This window comes from Sus scrofa, chromosome 14, assembly GCF_054392235.1.
Source record: "Sus scrofa isolate SSC_HxYL_T2T_F1_AM1 chromosome 14, Sscrofa_HxYL_maternal_Yorkshire_Landrace_v2.0, whole genome shotgun sequence".
Classification (NCBI taxonomy): domain Eukaryota; kingdom Metazoa; phylum Chordata; class Mammalia; order Artiodactyla; family Suidae; genus Sus; species Sus scrofa.
In genome coordinates, this window is record NC_139396.1 from 31,647,025 (window position 1) to 31,669,681 (window position 22,657).

The window sequence follows — 22,657 nt, forward strand, 5'->3', positions numbered from 1 at the left end:
CAGGTCTAAAGAGGAACTTGAATTTGAACTAGAGTCTCTCAGAGGAGGGGAGAGAGCAGTTGTCCGTGGTTATTAATGGCACCCGTATGTAACCCCATGGCTGTCACGTCCATTATCTCACCTTCTGCCCCCGCTCAGTGACCTCCAGAGACCCGAGGGAGGCAAATAAGAAGGGAAAGGTCCATCCAGGGGTTCATCACTGAGCACGTTCCAGGTGACAGATGGTGGGCCGTCTGGGTGGGGGTATTCTCTCAGCCTCTGGAAGCCTTAGCTCTGCTGTCCTGAAGGGCTTTCCTCATTGGTACCCATTTCGCCACACTCTCCTGACTCCCTCTGGCCACTCTTTCCTAGTTCTCACAGGTAGACCTTTTTTTTTTAATTGAATTAGAAACACCAGAACTGGACCCTCTTGTCTCCATCATCCTAACCTTCTCCCTAGGTGGCTTTTTTTTTGGGGGGGGGGGTCTTTTTAGGGCCACACCCACAGCATATGGAAGTTCCCAGGCTAGGGGTCTAATTGGAGCTGGAGCTGCCGAGCCTACGCCACAGCCACAGCAAAGCGGGATCTGAGCTGCGCCTGCGATCCACACCACAGCTCATGGCAATGCCAGATCCTTAACCCACTGAGTGAGGCCAGTGGTCGAAGCCTTGTCCTCATGGATACTAGTCGGGTTCTGAACCCACTGAGCCACAATGGGAACTACCACGGGTGGTCTTATGGTGTCCTCTGGCCTTAATCACTGTCTTGGTCTGTTTAGGCTACCGTAACAGGATACTGTAGAATGGGTGGCTTATAAACAACAGAAATTTATCCCTCACAGTCCTGGAGACTAGGATGGGACATCCAAGAGCAAGGTACTGGCAGTTCCCACATCTGGTAAGAGCCTGTTTCCTGGTTTATAGATGGCCATCTTCTTGCCGTGTCCTCACATGGAGGAAGGGGCAGGGGAGCTCTCGGGTCTCTTTCAGAAGGACCCTCATCCCGTTCATGGGGGCTCTCACATGTGATAACCTCCCAGAGGGCCTGCCTCTTGATACCATCACCTTTGGGATTAGGTTTCAATACAGGAATTCAGAGAGGACAAAACATGCAATGTAGTTGTGATCACGACGAATGGCTCCTAAGTTAATATCCTAAGCCCTGACGTCTCACCTGAGTGTCCTGTTATTTCCACTTGGATATCTTTTTTTCTTTTTGTCTTTTTAGGGCCGTGCCCACAACATATGGAGGTTCCCAGGCTAGGGGTCGAATCACAGCTGCAGCTGCCAGCCTACACCACAGCCACAGCAAGGCCAGATCCGAGCTGTATCTGCCATCTACACCACACCTCATGGCAACGCTGGATCCTTAACCCACTGAGTGAGGCCAGGGATCGAACCCACATCCTCATGGATACTAGTCGGGTTCGTTACCACTGAGCCACAATGGGAATTCCATCCCTTGGATATCTTAAACTCATCTCAAAATACCGTACTTAAATGGAAATCTTCCTTCCACTTTAGTGGGAACTTGGACCAGCCCCCACATCCTCACCTCGCTTCTCTCCTGGTTTTCCTGATAGTGATGGAGAGCACCACTGTCCACCCTAACTCAGGTCACAGATCTAGGGTTCACATTTGAAATATATCTATATATATATTTATATGTAGTATATATATATCATATAAATGTGAATATATTTTGCATTTACTTATATCCAATCGGTGGTGATTTCAGTTGACAGTAGCAATAAGAGTTCATGAGAAAAGGGACACAGACCCTGACCAGCCTGCAGAAGCTTGATTTCTGGCTCTTACTAGTTTTGTGATCTGAAGAAAGTTCCTTCATCTATTTCCTCCCTCCCTCACAGGGTTTCTGTGAATATTAAATACAAATCTTGTGAGGATTAACCTGTAAAGAACTTAGAACAGTGGCTGATATAATAATTACTGAAAAGATGGTAACTTAATATTACCTCCAAAGTAAATGACATATCTGCCCATTTCTCTCAGTGCTACCTGCCCTCACCCTCGTCTTAGCCACGAACAGCTCTCCCCTTCGTATGGGCTGCCTCCCAACAATTCTTTCATTCTGAAACTAGAATAAGATAGCATGAATTGTATTTTGTTGCTCCTTAATTAAAACCTTTAGGGAGTTCCCTTTGTGGCACAGCAGAAATGAATCTGACTAGGATCCATGAGGATGCAGTTTCGATCCCTGGCCTTGCTCAGTGGGTTGGGGATCTGGCATTGCCCTGAGCTGTAGTGTAGATTGCAGACGTGGCTCGGATCCCATGTTGCTGTGGCTGTGGTGTAGGCCAGCAGCTGTAGCTCTGATTTGACCCCTAGCCTGGAAACTTCCATATGCCATGGGTGCAGCCCTAAAAAGCAAAAAGAAATAAAAACAAAAACCTTTAAATTGTGTCCTTATAAACATAGAATAAAATCCAAATTTATTTCCATGGCCTAGAAAGTTCTCTGTAGGTAATCCTTACTGGTTTGTTTAATTTCAGCTATGCAAAATAGATATTACTCTATAACAAACTACTGCAAAATGTAGTGGCAAAAACCAACAATAGTTTTATGTATAATGAAACTCATTGTATATGTGCTCATGGATTCTGTGGGTCAGGAATTTGGATACAATGGGCAGGAATATATAGTCTCTGCTCCACAATGTCTGGGGACTCATCTGGGGGAAATCGAATGGCTTCGGGTGACTTGAACAAGGGGTGGCAGCATCCTGACTCTTCTCTAGCCACATGTCTGGCACCTTGGCAATGAGAGCAGGAAGGCCAGGCTCAGCTGGGGCTGTCCATTGGAATTCCTGCATTGGCCTCTCCGTGGCTTGAGCTTCTGTACATCATGGTGGCCACAGAGTAGTGATTCCTTATCTGGTGGCTCAGAACTCAGAACATGGTCTTTTACAACCTGTGCTTGGCAAATAGCATCTTTTCTCACATACTCTATTGGTCAAAGCAGTCACAGTCTTCCCCAAATTCAAGGGCAGGGCACCTAGACCCTACGCATAATAGGAGAATGTTTAAGAAGTGTGGCCATGTTTGTTTTTATATGGCCACATTCATCTCTCTCTCTCTTGCCCAGAGTTCTCCACTCAGAACAGACTCCTTCCTGTTCTAAAAACACACCACTGAATCCTAATCTCAGAGCTTTTCCCCTTTTTTTATTCTCTCTGATGTAAACTGTCATCTCCCGGATGTTTGCACCACTGGCTCCTTCTCATCTTAGTCCAGAGATGGACTAAATCTTTCCTTTCGATTTGCAGAATGAGTCTGGAACTTTGCTGCTAGAGATGCAAGCCCTGCATTCACTACCCAGGCACCATAGCTGACTTCCCCCTGTGGAGTCTCTCTCAAACCTCTGCAGTCTGAAGCTAAGTCCAGAATTTTCTCTCCAGAGGCCAGGACCTGATTTTTTTGCTCTAGGGACTAAATCTCCACTCAGGTGTCAACTCCCCGGAAAGACCTTCCTAGATCACGGTATCTATGTGCCTCTCCATCTTCCACCCTGTCTTTATTTCACTGATAGTGCTTTACCATAATCTGCAGTTATTTTATATATTTGTTTCTCTACCTGTTTGTAGAATGTGATTGTCGTAAGGGCAAGTATAAGTTTTTTTTTCATTACTGTATCTTTTAGCACATCAGAGATATTTAATGTGTCTCTGTTGAATGAATGACTGAAGGTTGGGAGGGGTGAGAATTGCAGATCTGGAAGGCAAAAATATTTGCTTGGTTGTAGGACCATGGCAGAGAAAGAGGCTCAGGAGATGAGGTAAAGATCATCGTTATTTAGGATGGAGTCAGAGAAACCCACAATAAAATTTTAGAAAGAAGGACCATAAAGGTAGGACCAGAAGAAAGGCATCAAGAAGCCAGGGAGGGGAGATTGAAGAGAAAACACAGAGGCAATAATTTTTTTTTTTTCTTTTTAGGGCCACACCTGTGGCATATGGAAATTCCTAGGCTGGGAGTCAAATTGGAGCTACCGCTCTGGCCTATGCCACAGCCACAGCAACGTGGGATCTGAGCTGGGTCTTCGACCTATACCACAGCTCATGACAATACCCGATCCTTAACCCACTGAGCGGAGGCCAGGGATTGAACCCAAATCCTCATGGTTCCTAGTCATATTCTTGCTGGTAGCAAGTTAGGGCACCCAGGCCTTAGTCATAGTTCCACAGGCTCCTCTGTTAGGAGAGATGATTGTCATGAATGCCCATCGGCCCTCCTGGGAGCTTTCACTAAATGGTTGGGGCCCAAGACAGAGCCTGCTTATGAATTTTATACCTTTGGAGGTCATTTTAGTCTCAAGTTCCAATGTAACTATATTTTATTACTGGGACGTTTATTCAAGGGGCTTATTCATTTATTCTTGTATCTATCCTTAACCCACCAGTCTATCCATCCATCATCAATTATCATTTGCCCACCCATCCATCCACTCATTCATCCATTTGTCATCCATCCATCCAAACATCCATTCATCCATCTATTCACTCATCCATCCATCCATCCATCCACTCATCCATTCATCCACACATAAACCCACCCATCCATTCTTTCAGAATTTGTGCTGTGCCTACTGTATGCAAAGCACTATGGTGAGTGCCAAAAAAAAGGGTCATCTCTGCCCTCAAGAAACTTATTGTCTAAAGAAACAGGTACAGAAAACTGTTTCGGATTCTTTGTTGTATGTCTTCCCAGAAACCCAGTGGTGCACAGCAGAAGGAGTGGTCGGCTCTACTTGGAGGCTCAGGAATGGCTGCTCAGAGGAGGTGACAGTGTGAGGGGTCAGAGAGGGGATGGCTGTGTTGGGAGAGAATGAGATCTGAGCACAGACACAGAGGCCACATGCAGGGGAAGTGAAGAGTCTGGTGTGGCCAGAGCGTGGGATGTAAGATAGGGCTGCAGAGGGCATAAAAATGCCTGAGAAGTGAGCTGGATTACTCCCAGAGCCTGGATGCCGTGCTAAAGATTTTGGACTTTATCGCACGGGTATTATGGAGCCATGCAAAGCATTATAAGCAGAAGAGGAACACGGTCAGATTGGGAGTTTGGACAAAGTACTCTGACTTCAGGACAGAATAAGACCCAGAAGCAGGGTCCCAGTTAGTTAGGCGTGTGAAAGATGATGACACCTCAAAGGAAGGCGGTGGTGTGTGATGGAGAGGAGAGAGGAAGGGTGCCTCCTCCCTTAGCCTCTCGGGGCTCCAGGATCACCTCCTCCCTCTCCCTGCCCAGTCCCTCCAAAGTGGCCCTTTACTAATTTCACTCCATTTCTCAATTCCTGAGGAACAGACGGAGACTCCTGAGGCAGGGTGGACAAGGGCAGGTGCTCCGATTCCTCCCTTGGCTTCTCCACAGTGCCCACACTAAGTCCACATGGCCTGTGGGACATAGAATCTGGTCTCAAGCCCGCACACTTGACGAATAGTCTGCCCCCAGCACAGCTCCCGTCGGCTCTTCATCCTTCACTCACTCCCTTAACTGGCTTGTGTCCACTGGGGTCCCCTTCTGTTTCTGGAGGGAGGCTGAATGTGCTGTCTTTGGATGGGTGACACTGGGGCCACAGAGCCCCCAGCCTAGGCCTAGGGCCGGGTGGCACACTTTTCTGGAGCTGGCGAAGCACGCGTGTCTCAACGATGGCCTCACATCAACTTGCAGTGCGTGGAGGGGCTGTGCGTGTGGAGTTGGGGACCGTGAGCTCAGCTCGTCGTTTCCCCTTGGCCTCCTTGGGCGGCATACCGTGTTTAATAACCTCTGGCTGACTCGAAAACAAGCCTTGGGCAGGCACGGGGGAGAGGAGGGAAGGGGGAGAGGCCCCCCAATCTGATTAAAGGGAAATTCAGTGTTTCTTGAAATCTTTACAATATCCGACATGGACTGCTTCCAAGAATTCACAGACTAAGCTAATAAATCGCCCCAAAGAGGTCTCTAGGGACCCTGTTTGAACAAATAGGCAAGAGGCATGGAGTGTTTCTGAATCAGTAAGTAGTTCTCGGTATTTGAACATGGCTGGTTTCTTTTAAGGGTCTTAAACTCCTAAAATATTATTGACACTCCCTGGGCCCAGAGTTCCCCCCTTTTCTCAGCCCTTGGGGGCACTGACACAGCTTCTGAATAAAAGAGGGATCAGGTGATGAGGATTGGTTGTATTTCTGGGTGTGGGGGAGCCCGAGCCTGAAGGGTGAGCTTGGAAACAGGAACCCAACTGTAGTTCCTACAGCTGGCCCTGCAGGCACAGCTGAGCACTAGGATGCCACTGAAGGACAGATCCCGGGGTGGGGAATCTTCTCTGCCATGGATAACTGGAACCCAAACCAAGGAGGCCAAGTCTTGCCCTCTGGCATTTTAAAAACCCAGGGTTGGAGTTCCCATCGTGGGGCAGTGGAAACAAATCCGACTAGAAACCATGAGGTTGCAGGTTCTATCCCTGGCCTCCCTCAGTGGGTTAAGGATCTGGTGTTGGCCGTGAGCTGTGGTATAGGTTGCAGACGCGGCTCGGATCCTGCGTTGCTGTGGCTCTGGCGTAGGCCAGTGGCTACAGCTCCGATTCGACCCCTAGCCTGGGAACCTCCATATGCTACGGGAGCGGCCCAAGAAATGGCAAAAAGACAAAAACACCCCAGGATTTACATCAGGGAGGCAGAGGTGGTCACCTAGGCTGGGAACTGGCTCAGCAGGGCCGGGTCACGGGAGGATGCCTGCATGGGGTCCTTAGGAAGCTGGTGCCATTAGGTTTGCTCATTCAGCTCGTGTTTACTGAGACTTGTGAGGTCCGTGCTGAGTAGGGTGGAGAATAAGGTCACGCAGGGAGTTTGCAGCTGAGGGGGAGAAACTGAAGCCCCTAAGTAAACAATGCACAGAAGTACTTCCAACTTGTGATCATTGTTGCTGAGGATTTGGTGCTGAAACAGGGGATAGTGATGAACAGGTGGGCTGACTTCAGGGCAGGTGGGCAAGGCAGGGGTCCCCGAAGAGGGTATTGAAGAGTGAGAAGGATCTGGCCCTGCCAAGAATGGGAGGAGAGGAAATTCTGTAAGGAAACAGAAGGAAACCATGGGGCCCCTCTGCAGCAGAGTGGGGGCAGCGGCAGGGGAGCCCAGGAAGCCTGGGGAGGGGAAGGCGGAAGTGACAGTTTGCGTTTTATTTGTGGAAACAGTCCATCAAGGTCTTCACCTGTCAGCTAAGGGGCAGCACATTGATTCACTGCTCATTTTAACTTTGGTGTTACTCTATCACGTTTCCGATGAGAAGAAAACTGGACCACTGAGAGAAACTGAATCCTGTTGTGTGATGAGGAAAGAAAGAGATGGAGAATTAACTGGGGAACAAGGGGCATGTTAAGTGAGACACACAGGTCCCAGGGGATGGATGGAAGTTCTGGGCACCAGGGACTGTGAACAGGGTGAAGAATGGGTCCTCAGACCACCTGTGCCCCCTCTGTCAGGGTGGGTCCTGTTTTCTGCTAAACAAGTTTTTTCATCATTTAAAGAATGAACGCTTTGGGCTTGGCGTCACCACACTGACCTGGGTTAGAATCCTGCTCTTCGAGTTCCCATTGTGGCGCAGTGGAAATGAATCTGACTAGGAACCACGAGGTTGTGGGTTCGATCCCTGGCCTCGCTCAGTGGGTTAGGGATTGTGGTGTAGGTCGCAGACACGGCTCGGATCCCGCGTTGCTGTGGCTCTGGCGGAGGCCGGTGGCTACAGCTCTGATTAGACCCCAAGCCTGGGAACCTCCATATGCTGCAGGTGTGGCCCTCAAAAGACAAAAAGATGGGAAAAAAAAAAAAAAAAGGAATCCTGCTCTTGCTCCTATGTGAACCTGGGCCTTGAACAAGAGTAGCTTTACTCTCCTGTCTAGAATATCAGGATATGGAGACTTAGCTAGTAAGATTTTGGGGAGGGTTGAGTAAGAGGTATTTAAAGCACCCTGTGCTGTACCTAGACTATGGTAGGTACTCGATGAGTGTCACTTCCCTCCTCGCTGACATACGACAGTGACTTGACTAGAAGGCAAGAATTCCCTGATGGCACAGTGAGTTAAGGATCTGGCATTGTCACCGAAGTGGCTCGGGTGGCTGCTGTGGCTGGGTTTTGATCCCTGACCTGAGAGTTTCCATGTGCCAAGGGCGTGGCCAAAAAAATAAAATAGAAAGACAAATAGAGAGTGATGATAACAGTGACCACTCTCTCATTAGGTGTTCCCACTGGATAAAGAGCAGGACATCAATGTACTTTGGGGAGAGGAAAGTCCCAGGTAGGGAGTGAGATGTGCATTTTATTTATTTATTTTTAATTTTTTTTTGGCTGCAACCTCAGCATGTGGACGTTCCTGGGCAAGGGACTGAACCTGAGTCACAGCAGTGATGGCACAGGATTCTTAACTGCTGGGCCACCAGGGAACTCTGAGACCTGCATTTTCATTCACATTCTCCCAACTTCCTCTTCTGTAAAAGGAGAGCGGGGGTGGTCTAGAGACCAGAGAGAAAATAGCTTAAAAACATTCCTGGGCCTTATCTCCGGAGATTCTAATCAACAAGTCTGCGCTGGGGCCTCAGATGATGGTGATGCAGAGATAAAGTCACTCCAGGTGATTAAGACCCAGGATCGCTGTAATAAGTGTCTCCAAGGCCTTTTCCTTTAGTCCTGAGTCATCCATCACACCAGACATGGACCAAGGGCACCAGAACCACTCTCCTCATTCGCCACCAGAGGGCAGGCCTGAGGCATGACGGCCAGATCGAGATGCTGGCTGTCTGGGTGCTGACAAAAAGACCCTAACGAAAACCTGTAGTCCCACAGAGAGTGCTGTACGAGTCAGGCAAGGACCATTGTGGGTGAGTGGGGGGGGGGGGGGGAAATTGTGTGCCAGCTGGAGATAAGAGGAGAAAGCCACGTCTATGAGATTTTATGAAGTGCACGCTTTCCTCTGAGCCTGATGTCCAACAAGATTTGATGAAACTTACTTCTTCTCAGAGTAAGGACTTCCTCAGGATGCTTCACAGCCTGGAGTTGACCAGCAGTCTTTCCAGTTTCAGCAAAATCAATGTAGGGCTCAGAGGGCCAGTGACTGCTGGCCCTCAGTGGGTCCCCACTCTGTGCCCCCCGTAAAGGACACAGCCACTGGGGAGGGCAGTGGGCGGGCTTGGATCCGTTGGTCCTTGGCTGGCTCTCTGCAGACTGCACCCCTTCAGGGTTACAGGCACAAAGCAAATGACTGTCATGGCCCGATTCCAGCCACAAAGAAGCAGCATCATTTCCAGTTCAGTGTCCTAGTTGGTGCCCTTGGTTTTTGGCAGAGCAGAATTCCAGTCCTTTCTCTTTGCCACTGCATTTCATTTTAACCTCTGCAGGCTGCCTTTGAAGCCACAGCCCTTGGCATCAGTTCTGCTGCAGAGTGGGGACTTGGACTCTCCTCTCCTTCGCTAGCAGTTTCTATTTGGACGTGCCCTGCTCGGTGGCATCCTGAAGGTCCCACTTCCACAGAGGCCTGGGGTGGCAGGCACAGAAGCAGAAATGATTACTCCCCTCTCTGCAAAGGGGGAAGATGAAACCAAGTGCAGTGGTGGGATGGACAGTGCTGCCCACGGTGCTGAGGAACTGAAAGCAACCCAGTCACTCCAGAGTGCCTGAGTGACAGTACTGCACCCTCCACCCCCAGTTCCCCTCAGGTTGTAGGACGGGAACATCTCAAAAGTCCCGACTGGGTGTCGTCACTCATCTATCCATACACCTCATCCTTCTTGAGCCCCTACTCTGTTGGCCCCATCATAGCATAAGAGATGAGTATGATTTTGAAAGAGGGAGTTCCCATTGTGGCTCAGTGGGTTAAGAACCTGGCATAGTGTACGTGAGGATTCGGGTTTGATCCCTGGGCTCATGCAGTGGGTTAAGGATCTGGTGTTGTCACAAGCTGTGATGTAGGTTGCAGATGGGGCTCGGATCTGGCATTGCTGTAGCTGTGGTGTAGGCTGGCAGCTGCAGCTCCAATTGGACCCTTGGCTTGGGAACCTCCATATGACGCATATGCAGCCCTAAAAAAAAAAGGAAGAAAAAGGGAGTTCTTAGACTCTGTGAGCTCACTGTTGACATGGAAGGAAAACCATGATCACCTGGTTATAGGTGAGGGCAGAGAGTGAAGATGGAATGAGATGATGAATGGTATAATACAGGCATACACGCACGAAGGGAAGGGAGAGAAAGAAACAATTGAAGAAATTGGTGCAGAGAGAAAATGATTAGAGATTCCCTGTCTGATGCTGGAGTCATTTTGGAATTGGATGTTCTCTTCCCATGTTTTCCCAGGCTTGGTGTTATGTGGCAGTTTTACTTAGGGGAGGTGTAGCTTAAAATCCAGGCAGCTATCCCTATGTCAGGAATAATAAGCTGCATGCGCACAAGGTCTCATGCAGTTCCAGGGACTTGGAGGAGAGAAGCTGGGTGGCAGCGCTAAGAGAAAGGCCTAGGTTGGGGACGTTGCTGACTTCCCAGTTCATCTCGGCAGGGACGTGGGAGAACCTTCGTTTCTTGCAATAGCAATGACAGTATTTGTTTATGCAGTAAATGTTGAGGCTCCCGCCATGGATCAGGTGGCATGCTGGTCACTGGAAAAAAAGAGAATTGCAAGGCTTTTAGCTTCTGGGAGCCAGACTGTAATAGAAGAAATGGATAAATCATTACGATGCGACAGGTTGTGTGTTACAGTAGAGGTGAACACAGGAAGCCGTACTGGACACTTTAGAGGGCGGATGGGGCAGATGCACCCACCGAGGAGGTGACACTTCAGCTCACCCTTAGAGGAAGAGAGAGGAAGAGCTGAGGGACACGTAGAGGGAGCAGCGCAGGGCAGGCCCGGATTTGAGAAGGCACCTGTTGGTGGGTATGTGTATCCCTGCCTGGGGATGGGTAATGAGGAGCAGAGAGGCTGTGGTCATAGCACCTGAATAGAACTCACTCCTGGATCACAAGGCAGGTTCTCACTTCCTCCAGATCACCAGGGGGCCTGGGATAGAACTCTTTCACTAACCCACTCTTATTTACCACTTCTTGCTCTTCAGGGTGTTAGGGGAGGAGTATGGGAAGGCAGGGGCTCTGGGACGGGGTTGTGATGTGGAATAGGCCAGCTTAGAGTGCTGTGATTTTTTTAAAAAATTCAGAAAAGTCATGCCTGAGAATCAGTTCACATATTTGGCTCAGGGGCCATGGTTTATAACTTTAAAGGCAATTGTCATTGAGTGTTTGTCCAAAGGCAAAAAATACTGTAAATATATAAGTCAATCAGTGGGTGGAAAATTTTCCCTACATCCTCTACTCTGCATTGTATTGAGCGATAAGTGTGGTAAGAAATGCAGATTGCTGACAGTTCTTTTCCTAGATCAGTTAAAACTATTTGGCATCTTCTATGTGCCAAATATGCCGAGGCTCTACTCAGAACAGACAAAGCAATTTAAACCTTACACCTTTGGATGTTTATGAGTGGTAATGTCAATTATCATGGACTAGGGAACCTCCTGTCAGTGAGGCCAGAAATAAGACTGATACAAGTAAGATGGACAAATAAGCTCTTGAGAACTTTTATTACAAAGCAAAACATTCAACTGGCCAACTGATGAATAACAAAGTGCAGTTAAAGCCATTAAGATCAAGCAATTCAGGAGCAGGAGAACAGAAAGAAAATAAGCAAATAATATACTTAGAAGTTATTTTGTTTTAAATTAATGTGACTCTCATTCTTTACTTGTTTGCCACACAGTGTTTTCGTTATGATTTAACAGGACATTCATTCCCCTGCCGCCCCCTCCCCACTCCTAGTTACAATCTGTAGTGGGCTTTTGGGGATTGGGAGGGCACGTTCTGTGCTTTCTCAGACTCGTGACTTTAACCCCTACAGGCTGACACCAATACTTGCTGACTTCAGTTCACCTGGTTCTTAGCACATCACACAGTTGGAAGGGGGAAGTGCTCCTTTTTTAAGATGCACAGTTAATTGCAACGTGAATGCATTAACCAGACTGGGAAGCCTGCTGCATGCCCCACATCCCTTTTCTGGGACTTTAGAATTTATAGGAATAGGTGTGATAGGGTGCCTTTAACACCTTCTGCATGGACAGATAATCATCCCAAGTGGCCAGGGCAGCCAGATGCAGAAAGACTTTGAAACGTGGGCCTACAGTAGCCTCAGGATTAGTTTGCATTTATCTGGCTAATCTTTGCTGAGCAAGTGTGAGCCAATTAAATAGATTCTTTTTTTCCCCTGATTGCCTGAAGGCCTAGAATTATGGAGAGAGTCTATCTATTGTTAGCTCTCTTGCAGAGAAGCCGAAAGCCATGGGCCAGCCCAAAGGTTTTAGCTATTGTACCTGACTGGGCAACCTTCCAAAGGCATGACCTTTGGTAGATTGCTTGGGATCAGCTGGTCCAGCTTTTCCTTTCCCTGGGTTTCTGAAGTAAGAGCATCAGAGCAGAACTTGGACAGAGCCAAGGGGGGGTCTCATTCTGTTCAATTGCTAGCTCAAGAGGCCAGGCCTCGAATGCCCTCTGTGTGGCTAGGATCTGAGCAGGAGTCAAGACTGCCCTGTGTTTTAAACTGATTCTGGGACGTGTCCTCTGACTTAGGTTCCCTTTTTTTTGGGGGGGTGCTAAGTGGATATAAGCGTTCTTTCATTCCTCCTGCTTCTCATGTTCATCTGGCTTTCTGCTTTATTATATGATGCGGGGTCTATCTACAGCAGTGTAAATCCTTTGGGCTGTGAATCCCAACAGTTTCTCTTCAACAGAACTTGAGGTAGCAGCAAAACGCGCCCCCTCCCCGCAACATCACCTAAATGGGTGTAGGGTGAGCATGACTGTTACAGAAAACTGGGCCCTAGAATGGATCAGGCCGCTGCTGCCCCCGCTCTCCAACCCCAAGTTCCTTGCGACCCCAAGGCACAAAGGGACTTTTCAGGGCGGGGTTTCCATCCCCAGCAGAAGCCTACAGCCTTCCCTGGCTGTCTTCCTTCCCGACTTTGGGCAGCGAGGGCTTCGGACTTCCCAGCAGCCAGGCACGGATGCCCGGCGCCGGGCCTCCAGTTTCACTTCCTCTCCGCAGCCTCACCCCGGGCCCGTGCCCCTCCGCCCCTGGAGAGCCCAGTCGGGCGCCTGCCGCTAGCAGGCCGGCGTCCAGCCGCCCTTTTCCGAGGCCGGGCGTGGCGGGCGCCGCGCGGAGCCTCTCCCCTCCACTCCCCTTCTCCCCGCTCGCTGCCATCTAAATTCCCCGGTCGACTCCTGGGCGGAGGCCGAGGGAGCCTTCGCGAAAGGCGAGGGCGGCGGGAGGAGGGCTCGGGCGCCCCTCCCGGGCGGCGCGGCGCCGACCGGCCTTGTAGTCGCGCGCTCGCCGCCAGCAAAGCCATTGGCTCGGCGCAGTCACCCCACGCGGGGCTGCAGCGGCGGCCTCCGCGGATTGGCGCGCGGGCGGGCATCCACCGCGGCGCGCGCAAGCGGGTGCGTGCCGGCCAGGCCACCCTGAGGCCCAGCGCCTCGAGGGTGGGCGCCCCCCGTCCGTGATGACCACCCCCCGCTGTCCCTGCGTTGCAGATGCTGCATTTGGGGCTCCAGCCAGCCCCCGTCGCAGACGAATCGACCCGAAGAAAGGGCGCGAAAGGCGCGCTCCCCACTCGGGCGCACGCACCGACCGCCGCCCTCGGCCGCACACTGCCGCAATTCGCGCTCTCGCGCCGCTCCCCTCCCCGCCCGCGCTCATTTGCATATACCACGATTGTGGCCAATCAGGACTCGTCTCTCTCGAAGCGGATGGCTTTGGCCTGAGAGGAAAGGGAGTGGCTGGTGGCGCATGCGCCGCGGTGGCTGACTTGAACCGAGGCTTTTATTGCTGTAGTTTATTTCCACCCCCTTCCCTCCTGTTCTCTCTCTCTCTTTCTTTTTTTCTGCCCTAGCTGGGGTAGTGTTGGAGGAGAGGGAAAAAGAGAGGCAGAGGATTGCATTTATCTCTTACGTTGCTGAAATTTGCTATCAGCAAGACCAGCTAGGGGGCTGCACATTTTTCAATCCTGCAAAAAATACCAAGTCTCTTTTCTGGCAATTTTTGTTTTAAAGCTACTCTCTTGAAATTAATTTTTTCCCAGGAGAGAGATGTCTTATCAGGGGAAGAAAAATATTCCACGCATCACGGTGAGTTTGGTACTTGGGAAATCTGCGCTAGACCAGCAACCTTTTAATGTTGCTTAGACCAGAACATCGAAGGAATTTTTTTAAAGGTGGGGGAGGAAGGGATCCAACTTTTTTTTTTTTTTCTCCTCATTTTCCCCCTTGTTGCTGAAGAAGTGAATTGGAAGCCACATCGTTTCTAAGGCATTAAAATAGGAGCGTGAGTGCATTAGGGTCGTTGTAGGTAGCGCGCCAGATTCGCCGTATCCTTTTATTGTCAGAGCGAGATGCTGCAGTGCTGGCCTGTGGGGTGTAAGCAAATGGATGCCAGATTGAATATGCATGGTTGAAGCTCGGATATTGTTCTCCGGGCTGCGTGCTGCGGGGCTGGACTCCAGGAGCTGGCTGGGAGATGTGGAAATGGATTCTCCCTGTGTCTCCCGCCTCCACCATAAAGGGCTTTCTGGAGCCTTCCTCCGGCTCCTCAGTAAAAGGAGCGGGTTTCAGCCGGAGGCGTAATGACAGTCGAGGGATGCTGAAAAGGGCTGGGTGTACCAGATACTGTGGAAACGGGAATGAAAAAACAGGGACTCGGTGATGAGCAGAGGAAAAGGGGAGGGGGCGGGCATAGGCTTTTTGTTGACCAGGGCCGATTTGGGGTGGCCCCCTCGGCTTTCTCACCCAAAGCTTTTGGGCTGGGGCCCTGGCAGGGCTCTGGACTCGCTTTCTTGTGTCTTCTTGCTCTATCTGCAGCCTGGGAGGCGCCCGTGTTGGCGCATACAAAGCGGTTTGGGAGGGTGGGCGTTGGGGACAGCGCCGAGCCGGGCTTGGGGAGGTAATGGCGCTGCGCGACGCGCGGAGCAGATGGCCCGGCCGGGCCTCAGCCAGACAATGATCGCGGCGGCGGTAGGTGTCGGCGCAGCTCTGGGGCCTGGGGTTGTTAGTAAATCATGAGAAGCTCTAAGGGATGACTTCGTGATGCCTGCGCGATGAACACAGGTTCTCGTTGCCGCTTTTCCCCCGCCCCCCTCCCATCTCCCCATCTTTTCCTGGAAGAATCTCCCAGTCCTAGTTCTCTGCATCTCCGAATGTACTCCCGAGGAGGGAGGAACGCCAGGGAAATTCATTGTTATATAATGATGTGCAATTGGCCAGCTGATTGCTGGGTAGAACCCAGGGCTGAGGCAGTGACCGAAAGGATCTTTGAAAATCAAGATATGTTTAGGGCTGGGTTTAGGGGCGCGTTTTCGCTCTGGTTTCCTACTTAGCCACGGGCACCCAGGCTTCCTCTGGATGCACAAGGGCACACCCATCCGCGGGAGAGAGATGTGGGAACAAATGCACAGGGGAGGGGGCGTGTGCCTGGGAGGATTTTATAGGTTGAGCTTTTCTACAGAGAGGGTGGGCTCTAGCTTTTTTTCTTGAAGGCCAAAGACCCAAGATCCCTGGAGCACCAGGGATCCGGGCGCGGGGGGCTGGGGGAACACGGGGAACCACACCGAACATTAAGTGTTTCTTGCACCAGAGGAAGGAATCTGGCGAGAGGGGGTGGGGAGCAGATTTGCACCAAGCCTCAAGTAGTCTGCTGTCTTCGTGAATGAAAAGGGCAGTTTCGTTTTGACAGTGTGGGGAGAAAAAATTTGAAAAGCAAACAATCAACAAGACTTTTTTTTTTTTTTTTTTTTAAAAAGAGCGCTCCCACTACCCTTTTAAAAAATCTGGTTGCTTGGTGGTAGAACCTATAGCATGGTTTTTCTCCCTCCATCAGCACTGCCAGACTCTTATGTAAGAAGCCACTTGAGCGAGCAAGGCTGTGATGTTTCATTTTTTTCTCCACATACTGTTGGCTCTGGATTTGCAGTGATGGCTGGAACAGGTACCGCAATGACTAAGGGAGCAGGTGGTGAAGGGCAGGGCTCCTCCTTGCCTCCCAGGCGATGTTTATCCAGTCAAAGCTGGATTCTGGGGAAGACGGTGATTATTGCAGACAGAAATACATGCACTGGATCAGGCGACCTTGGGCCAGTGGCTTAACCTCTCTGAGCCTCAATTTCTTCGTAGTGGGAACAAGAGTCTAGCTCCATTCACCTCACAGAGGCTTGGGTCACATGGTTTATAAGACAGGATTTGGTAAAGGCCTTTACATTTACCTTATATAAATGGAGGAATTGTCACTGTCTGTTTCTTCCCATTTGACTTTCCAAAGTCTGCAGCAGAATGAAGGCCTCCACTGTGTACACAATTAAAATAATCTTACTGTTTTCATTATGTTAGAGAAACAATAAATACTTTGTAAACCTAGGTGTGTGTGCATTTATGTGTAAAAGTATCTTTTTTCTTAGGTCTCCAGTAGCTTATATATATATTTTAAAGAAGTTGCTATAATTTTCTTTCTGGTTAATCGTGGTCAAAATGAATGCCATTCTTTGAAGTGTTTTGCATATTAAAAGGGTAATCATTTAAACTCAGTCTGGAATAATAATCCATTGAACACAGGATTTTAACATCCTATTCCATCAACAGCCTTTGGGATAGAGGTAAATCATAATGTAACATTGCTGTTACATTCTTGATCCTTATGTGCTGCTTGTTGTATGTTTTTTTTTTTGGGCACCAATTAAAATATAAGTACATTGACAGTCAGTAATGGTGTTAGATTTTAGAACTTATTATCTCACTTACTTTATCCTAAAATTTTACCTTTTTCGTAACAGCTTAATAGTTAAGATGGTGCATGTTTGAAGTGTTTCTTCCCCCCTTTGCTCCCATTGCTGTGATTCACCTCAAAGATAAATGCAACTATAAAAAACATATTGAATTGAAACCTTGCTATGGCTGAACCCAGTGTGTTTGTATTGAGGATCCCATGACAACAGACTTTTGGTTAATTTTCCCGACACAAACCTTGCCAAGAATTGACTTCCCCACCACGTGGGTGTGTTTTTTTTTTAAACCAAGTTTAGCCTAAAGCCCCATTTAGAGCGATTGTCTTCTTTATCTGAAATGTTTTTATTGTTCTTTAAAGGGAGTTTGTTAGGCTTTTTTTTCCCATTCTTTTTTGCTTGCAGGTCTAATGAAAAGAGATGTCCCCCCCCACCACCTAGGGTAAACTTTGAACTTTGCCTGATGAATAGGTTGTCACTTACAGGTTCATTTTTGTCACTGAGTTTTTCCAAAATTGGCTTATTTTGAGCATCACTTTCGAATAGTGGGAGTATGCCTTTAGCTTGTTTATCTCAGTATCAACATTTTTCTTGGCTCAGGTATGCGTTGTGACCTTATTGCTTCTTTCTTTCAGAGTGATCGTCTTCTGATCAAAGGAGGTAAAATTGTTAATGATGACCAGTCGTTCTATGCAGACATATACATGGAAGATGGGTTGATCAAGTAAGTGTAACTCAATACCTAGACAAATTTGGGTACCTTGCAGTGTTCCTATGTGTTACCTGCAATCCACACTCTAGTATCAAGCGTTAGTCCAGGGGGAGACTCAGTCAGCATCCGTTTAAGCTCAGGTTGATTGGGGGTAATTGGTAAATTTGAAAACTCAGATTTAGAAAATTTGAAGTCACAATTAAAGGCACACCCATTTCCTCCTGTGTTATATAATTGCCTATTTTTAATCGAGGTGATACAACATCTCCTTGTTGCCGGCTCAAACACTTGGTTTAGGATCTTTTTGGTTCTATTCAAGGTTTTCCTAGAATGTAGTTGTGGGGGCCCGGATTGCCCCATCAAAGGACGCAAACGTGACATACAGCCTCTTCTCTCGTAAAGCACATCTGCTTTCTTAGTCAGGAATCAAAGTCACTCCGGGCCAAAGGACACCAAATTAATTACTAAGTAACAGAGATGAATTACTGCCTCATCCTGAGGGAATTGTAGGTTTCATTCTTTAAGTGGCAGCTAACACGCATAGGAGAGCCCCTGTGTTTATTGTGTATTGTGATTCAGAGGAGAAAACAATAGAGAATTAGGGTGTTAGTGGACCCCAGAGAGTTAAGGGAGCTGGGTACATCCCAGGATTCTTGAGCCCTTCCAACCGGGATAGCTCACAGGGGCCTGGAGAAACAGCACATCTGTTTAAAGACAAACATCGCAGCAAATGACATCTTTTAAATAAGCAGCATTTCTCAAGGGTGAGCAGCGAACCACCAGTCCAGAGGAGTGGAAGGTTGTAGTGCATATGTCTTTGCCTGGGAACTCACACCCTGATTTATGACCCTAAAAGAGGTTTTAACATTTCCGCATTTAATGTTTTCTCCATGTGTGTTTGCTTGTGACAGTCTCAGCTCCAGGCTCTCAAATACCATGACTTTCATGTTCCACTCCCCACCCCCCCCATTGGAAAGCATCATGAGCTGGTCTGTAAAACTGGCCTAAAAGTGAACAAGCCTGTATGCTATTTTTAGTCACCACTAATTTGTTTTTAGAACTTGACCAACTCCTCCTTGATTACTTTTTCCTTTGCAAAAAACTGGCCTAAAGATGTAGCAGAGATATTTTTTAGAAACTGGAAATGAATCCATGTTACCCAACTTCGTGAATATTAATTTTTCTGCCTTTATTATCCGAGGTGCCGATCACAGGCTTCCAAATTTAAGTGGTTTCCATCCCAGTGTTCTCTTATTGGTATTATTTTTTGCTTGGTTTTGTTCTATCCCCTACCCTTCTACCCCTTATTTCTCTTTCTTGAAAAGGATATAGTGAACATAGAAGTTCGTAAAGTACAGCCGGGTCTGGAGAAAATTGCTATAGGATAATTAGCTCAACTGAGTGTGTTATAAAGAAAGTGTGGTGGTATTTTATGTAAATATCTTGGGGTTTTGTTGTCATTCGATCATAGGGGTTTTCTGATAACTATAAGTGTCTTTGACTGGCCTCAGATGCTTTATTTAAATTTTGTTTTCTAGTATGTTCTGCATTGCCTCTTGGGGGTAGGGAATGGTGGCGGGGGTGGGGTGGGGTGGGGGGAGAAGGGGGCGCCCAGATTATGAATAATAACTATAATCTGAAGAGTCTTTGGGACGTAGGGAGGATTGTTTATGGCTTGGTGAAAATGTCTGTCAGATCCCATCTGATTCAGGGACGTTTATTTATAACTGTGATCACCCACCCACTGTGATTTATTTTAGGCAAATAGGAGAAAACCTGATTGTACCAGGAGGGGTGAAGACCATCGAAGCCCATTCCAGAATGGTGATCCCTGGAGGGATCGATGTCCATACCCGCTTCCAGATGCCTGATCAGGGGATGACCTCAGCTGATGACTTCTTCCAAGGCACCAAGGCAGCCCTGGCTGGGGGAACCACCATGATCAGTAAGACAGCCGACAACCAGTACTCGTAGCACTTGGGAACTGTTCTCTTTTGAAAATCAGCCTGGGTTGTTTGTGTCTTTCCTCCTAAAGGTTGCTGAATGGAGCAGGGGATGGGCTCCCATGTATAGGGGTGGCAGTGGGCCAGCATTAATCTCCTTTTCTGTCCAACTCTGAGGGTCTCCAGTTGAACTTGAGAATACACCTCTAGAGAATTTTGGTAGGATTAAGAAGGGGCTTCTTGCTTTCTCTGCTTGAGAATATTTATCTTCCTTAAGCTGAAAATGGGATTTGATTGTGGTCGCTTTGAAAACACATCATTTGGAGTCATCTTCAAAGCTATCACTTTTTTGAGCTTGTGCTCTCAAGTATTTGACTCTGACTTTTAAAGATTCCTGAGGGTGTATCTTCTTGGAATGAGGATGGGGTACAGCAAACGAACTGTTTAACCAGGAACTTCAGTTCCACTGATAAGAAAAGCAAATGGGGAGATGACTTCCTGGTCTGGTTTTGACATAAATGGAATGGGGCAGTCCTGCTTGGAAGAAGGATCCACAGATAGCAGTTGTTTAGATGTGAAAATTGTTGCCAGGAACAGCTGGGTGCCCTTTGTATATTTCTCCAAAGGATTTATGTTTTTCATTCAGCCAAACCTAAATAACGTAACAAATGGGAAGCGTTTGCTTTTGTGAATGGTCAGTTTCCTGCATGCCTGTTGATTGTCCCTTTGACAAATACCATTTTGATGTTGAGGAGGGAGGCAGACTGCACAGTGGCACATCAGACACATATTTTTAATTTTTTTATTCAAGTGTAGTTGATTTACCATGCTGTGTTAGTGTCAGGTGCACAGCAAGTGATTCAGATGCTTTTCCATTATAGGTTATGACAAGAGACTGAGTATAGTTCCCTGTGCTGTACATTAGGTCCCTGTTGGTTATGTATTTTATATATAGTAGTGTGTATTTATTAATCCCAAACTCCTAATTCATCCCTTTCTCTGCCCCATTCCCCTTTGGTAACAGTAAGTTTATTTTCTATGTCTGTAAGTCTATTTCTGTTTTTTAAAGAAGTTCATTTGTATCATTTTGTTAGAATCCACATATAATTGGTATCACATGATATTTGTCTTTGTCTTAGTTCACTTAATATGAGACTCCTTAGTCCATCCACGTTGCTGCAAGTGGCATTATTTCATTTTTTAAAAAAAGATTTTATAGAAGCATGAAAGTCAATATACAGACTGTCTTAAACGCTTCCAGTTCAGCTCAGAAGAGGGTCAAAGGAGAAAGAACTTAGTTGCTGCTTCTTTAGGGAAACCTATCTTACTGGTTGCTGTCCTACTGGTTACTTTGGAAGGGTGCCCTTTTTACCCATAACTTTAGGATCCCTTTCTGAGCTTCCTTTTATCTGCCCTGCCACATAGAAGAACGTTGCCATCCCCTTGTAGTCCAACCTCGACTACATTTTATTATTATTATTATTTTTTGCTTTTTAGGGCTGCACCCACAACATATGGAGGTTCCCAGGCTAGGGGTCAGATTGAAGCTGTAGCTGCCGGTCTACACCACAGCCACAGCAATGCCAGATCTGAGCCTCGTCTGCGACCTACAGCACAGCTCATGGCAATGCTGGATCCTTAACGCACTGAGCAAGGCCAGGGATCGAACCCTCAACCTCATGGTTCCCAGTCAGATTCGTTTCTACTGCACCACAATGGGAACTCCTCAACTACATTTTAAACCACACACTTACCTCGTGTTCTTTCCGGTCTTTGGGGTGTCATCACTGATGGGAAGGAGCCAGTCATACTGCTTTCTTGCTGCTTGTTACCTTCTAACCTAGAAGGTGCCTTTCTGGGTGGTGTTTGGGATGGGAGCAGGGGGCAGGGGGGGCGTTCCCTGCACGCACCACACTTTGGGACTCTGGCCTAGTGTAGATGCCTTCTCTTGTCAGTGGCATCTGTCAGGACTTGCTGGCACCAGCAGGCATTTCTGCCCCTCCTCCAGGGCCGGCCGGAGAGCCACACTGGAGCTTGGAAAAGCACAGGTGGCAGCCTGGAAGGCCAAATCAAGGTTATAACCTCCCATTTTGGAGTCCCTGTGGGGCCTTAGTAAGCCCATGCCTTGGTCACAGAGTGTTAATAAGTAGCGAATGATGTTTCCCAAGGGAGCGGTCAGTGACTTCTCTCTTTGGGCTGAATGGCAACCTTCCGAGATGGAAATACTCCCAAGCAGGAGTCTGGACATCTGGTCTCCCTCCGGCACTAACTTGCTGTGTGACCTTGGAGGAGTCATCTCACTGCTTTGCGCTGCACGTCTGCACAGTGAAGGATTTTCGCCACATGACCCTGGGTGCCCTTTCCAGCTCCCACTGCTGGCGATTCCCTGAGCTCAGAGACAGTGTTTGCCTCTAATCAAATGCACTCCCCTCTGTAGTTCCACGAAAGCTCTGCTTTCTCTCAGACTTACTCGAAAGACCCCATCCTGCATTCCTGAATGTGCATTCTCTTCACTCCTCACCCTGGACCCATCCTTTGGCCCCTCTCCTGCTTTGTCCCTTTCTGCCTTCCCTCTCTCCCACACCCTCACCACGAGGGTACATCCCTTCCTGTTGGCACCATGACCTTCCCTTTGGCCTTCATTCTCAGTGGCTCTAGGCTTCTTTCTTCTCCCACCAGGTGGGTTCCTTCTGTGCAGAGATGAGGGACAACTCTACGAGTCCTCACCTATCCTGGGGCCCAGAATAGAAGGCAGGTGGCTTTGCGGCACATCAGAGTGAAGGAGGAGGGAGGAATCAGACTGTCTGCCCTGTTTGGTTGGACAGAATGCCAGTGCATTTGAATGCAGGGTTGCTGATGCTGTCAGAGAGCAGAGAGATTTGATGAGCAAATCTCAAAGAACAGAAGAGATCAGAGGTTGTGGGGATGTGGTCAGAGCTGTCACACCACAAACTCCACTGCTTTTACATCCAGAGAAAAGTATTAACTACTCTTGCAAATGTGCACCCTGGTACCAACTTCAATAGCATTCCCACGGCCTGCCTGCCTTTTCCTCAGGAGATACATGGTAATAATACAGATGAGGAAATCAGGATTATTTGTTCTGCTTGCTGGTCACACACTTCTCATTGCTCGAGGTGAGGGAGCGGCTGGAGCATACTTTATAGAGGGAGCCTTGCCAAGAGG

General features: G+C 48.3%; 1 protein-coding gene across 4 annotated transcripts in view; it reads left to right on the forward strand.

Annotated features, from left to right (window-relative positions):
• Positions 1-22,657, forward strand: part of DPYSL2 (dihydropyrimidinase like 2) — a 116,969-nt gene that overhangs the window by 25,485 nt on the left and 68,827 nt on the right. For 2 of the 4 annotated variants that reach the window (XR_014828418.1, XM_001927796.6), the window contains exons 1-3: positions 13,875-14,177; positions 17,452-17,540; positions 19,289-19,473. Coding sequence is in view for 3 of the 4 variants with exons in the window: in XM_001927796.6 (XP_001927831.1) it covers positions 14,139-14,177; positions 17,452-17,540; positions 19,289-19,473 (313 nt within the window). In the remaining variant the exon portion in view is untranslated. Of the gene's footprint in view, positions 1-13,874; positions 14,178-14,961; positions 15,060-17,451; positions 17,541-19,288; positions 19,474-22,657 lie in introns of those variants that run through there. The other 2 variants (XM_021073575.2, XM_001927801.7) reach the window with 2 other exon arrangements.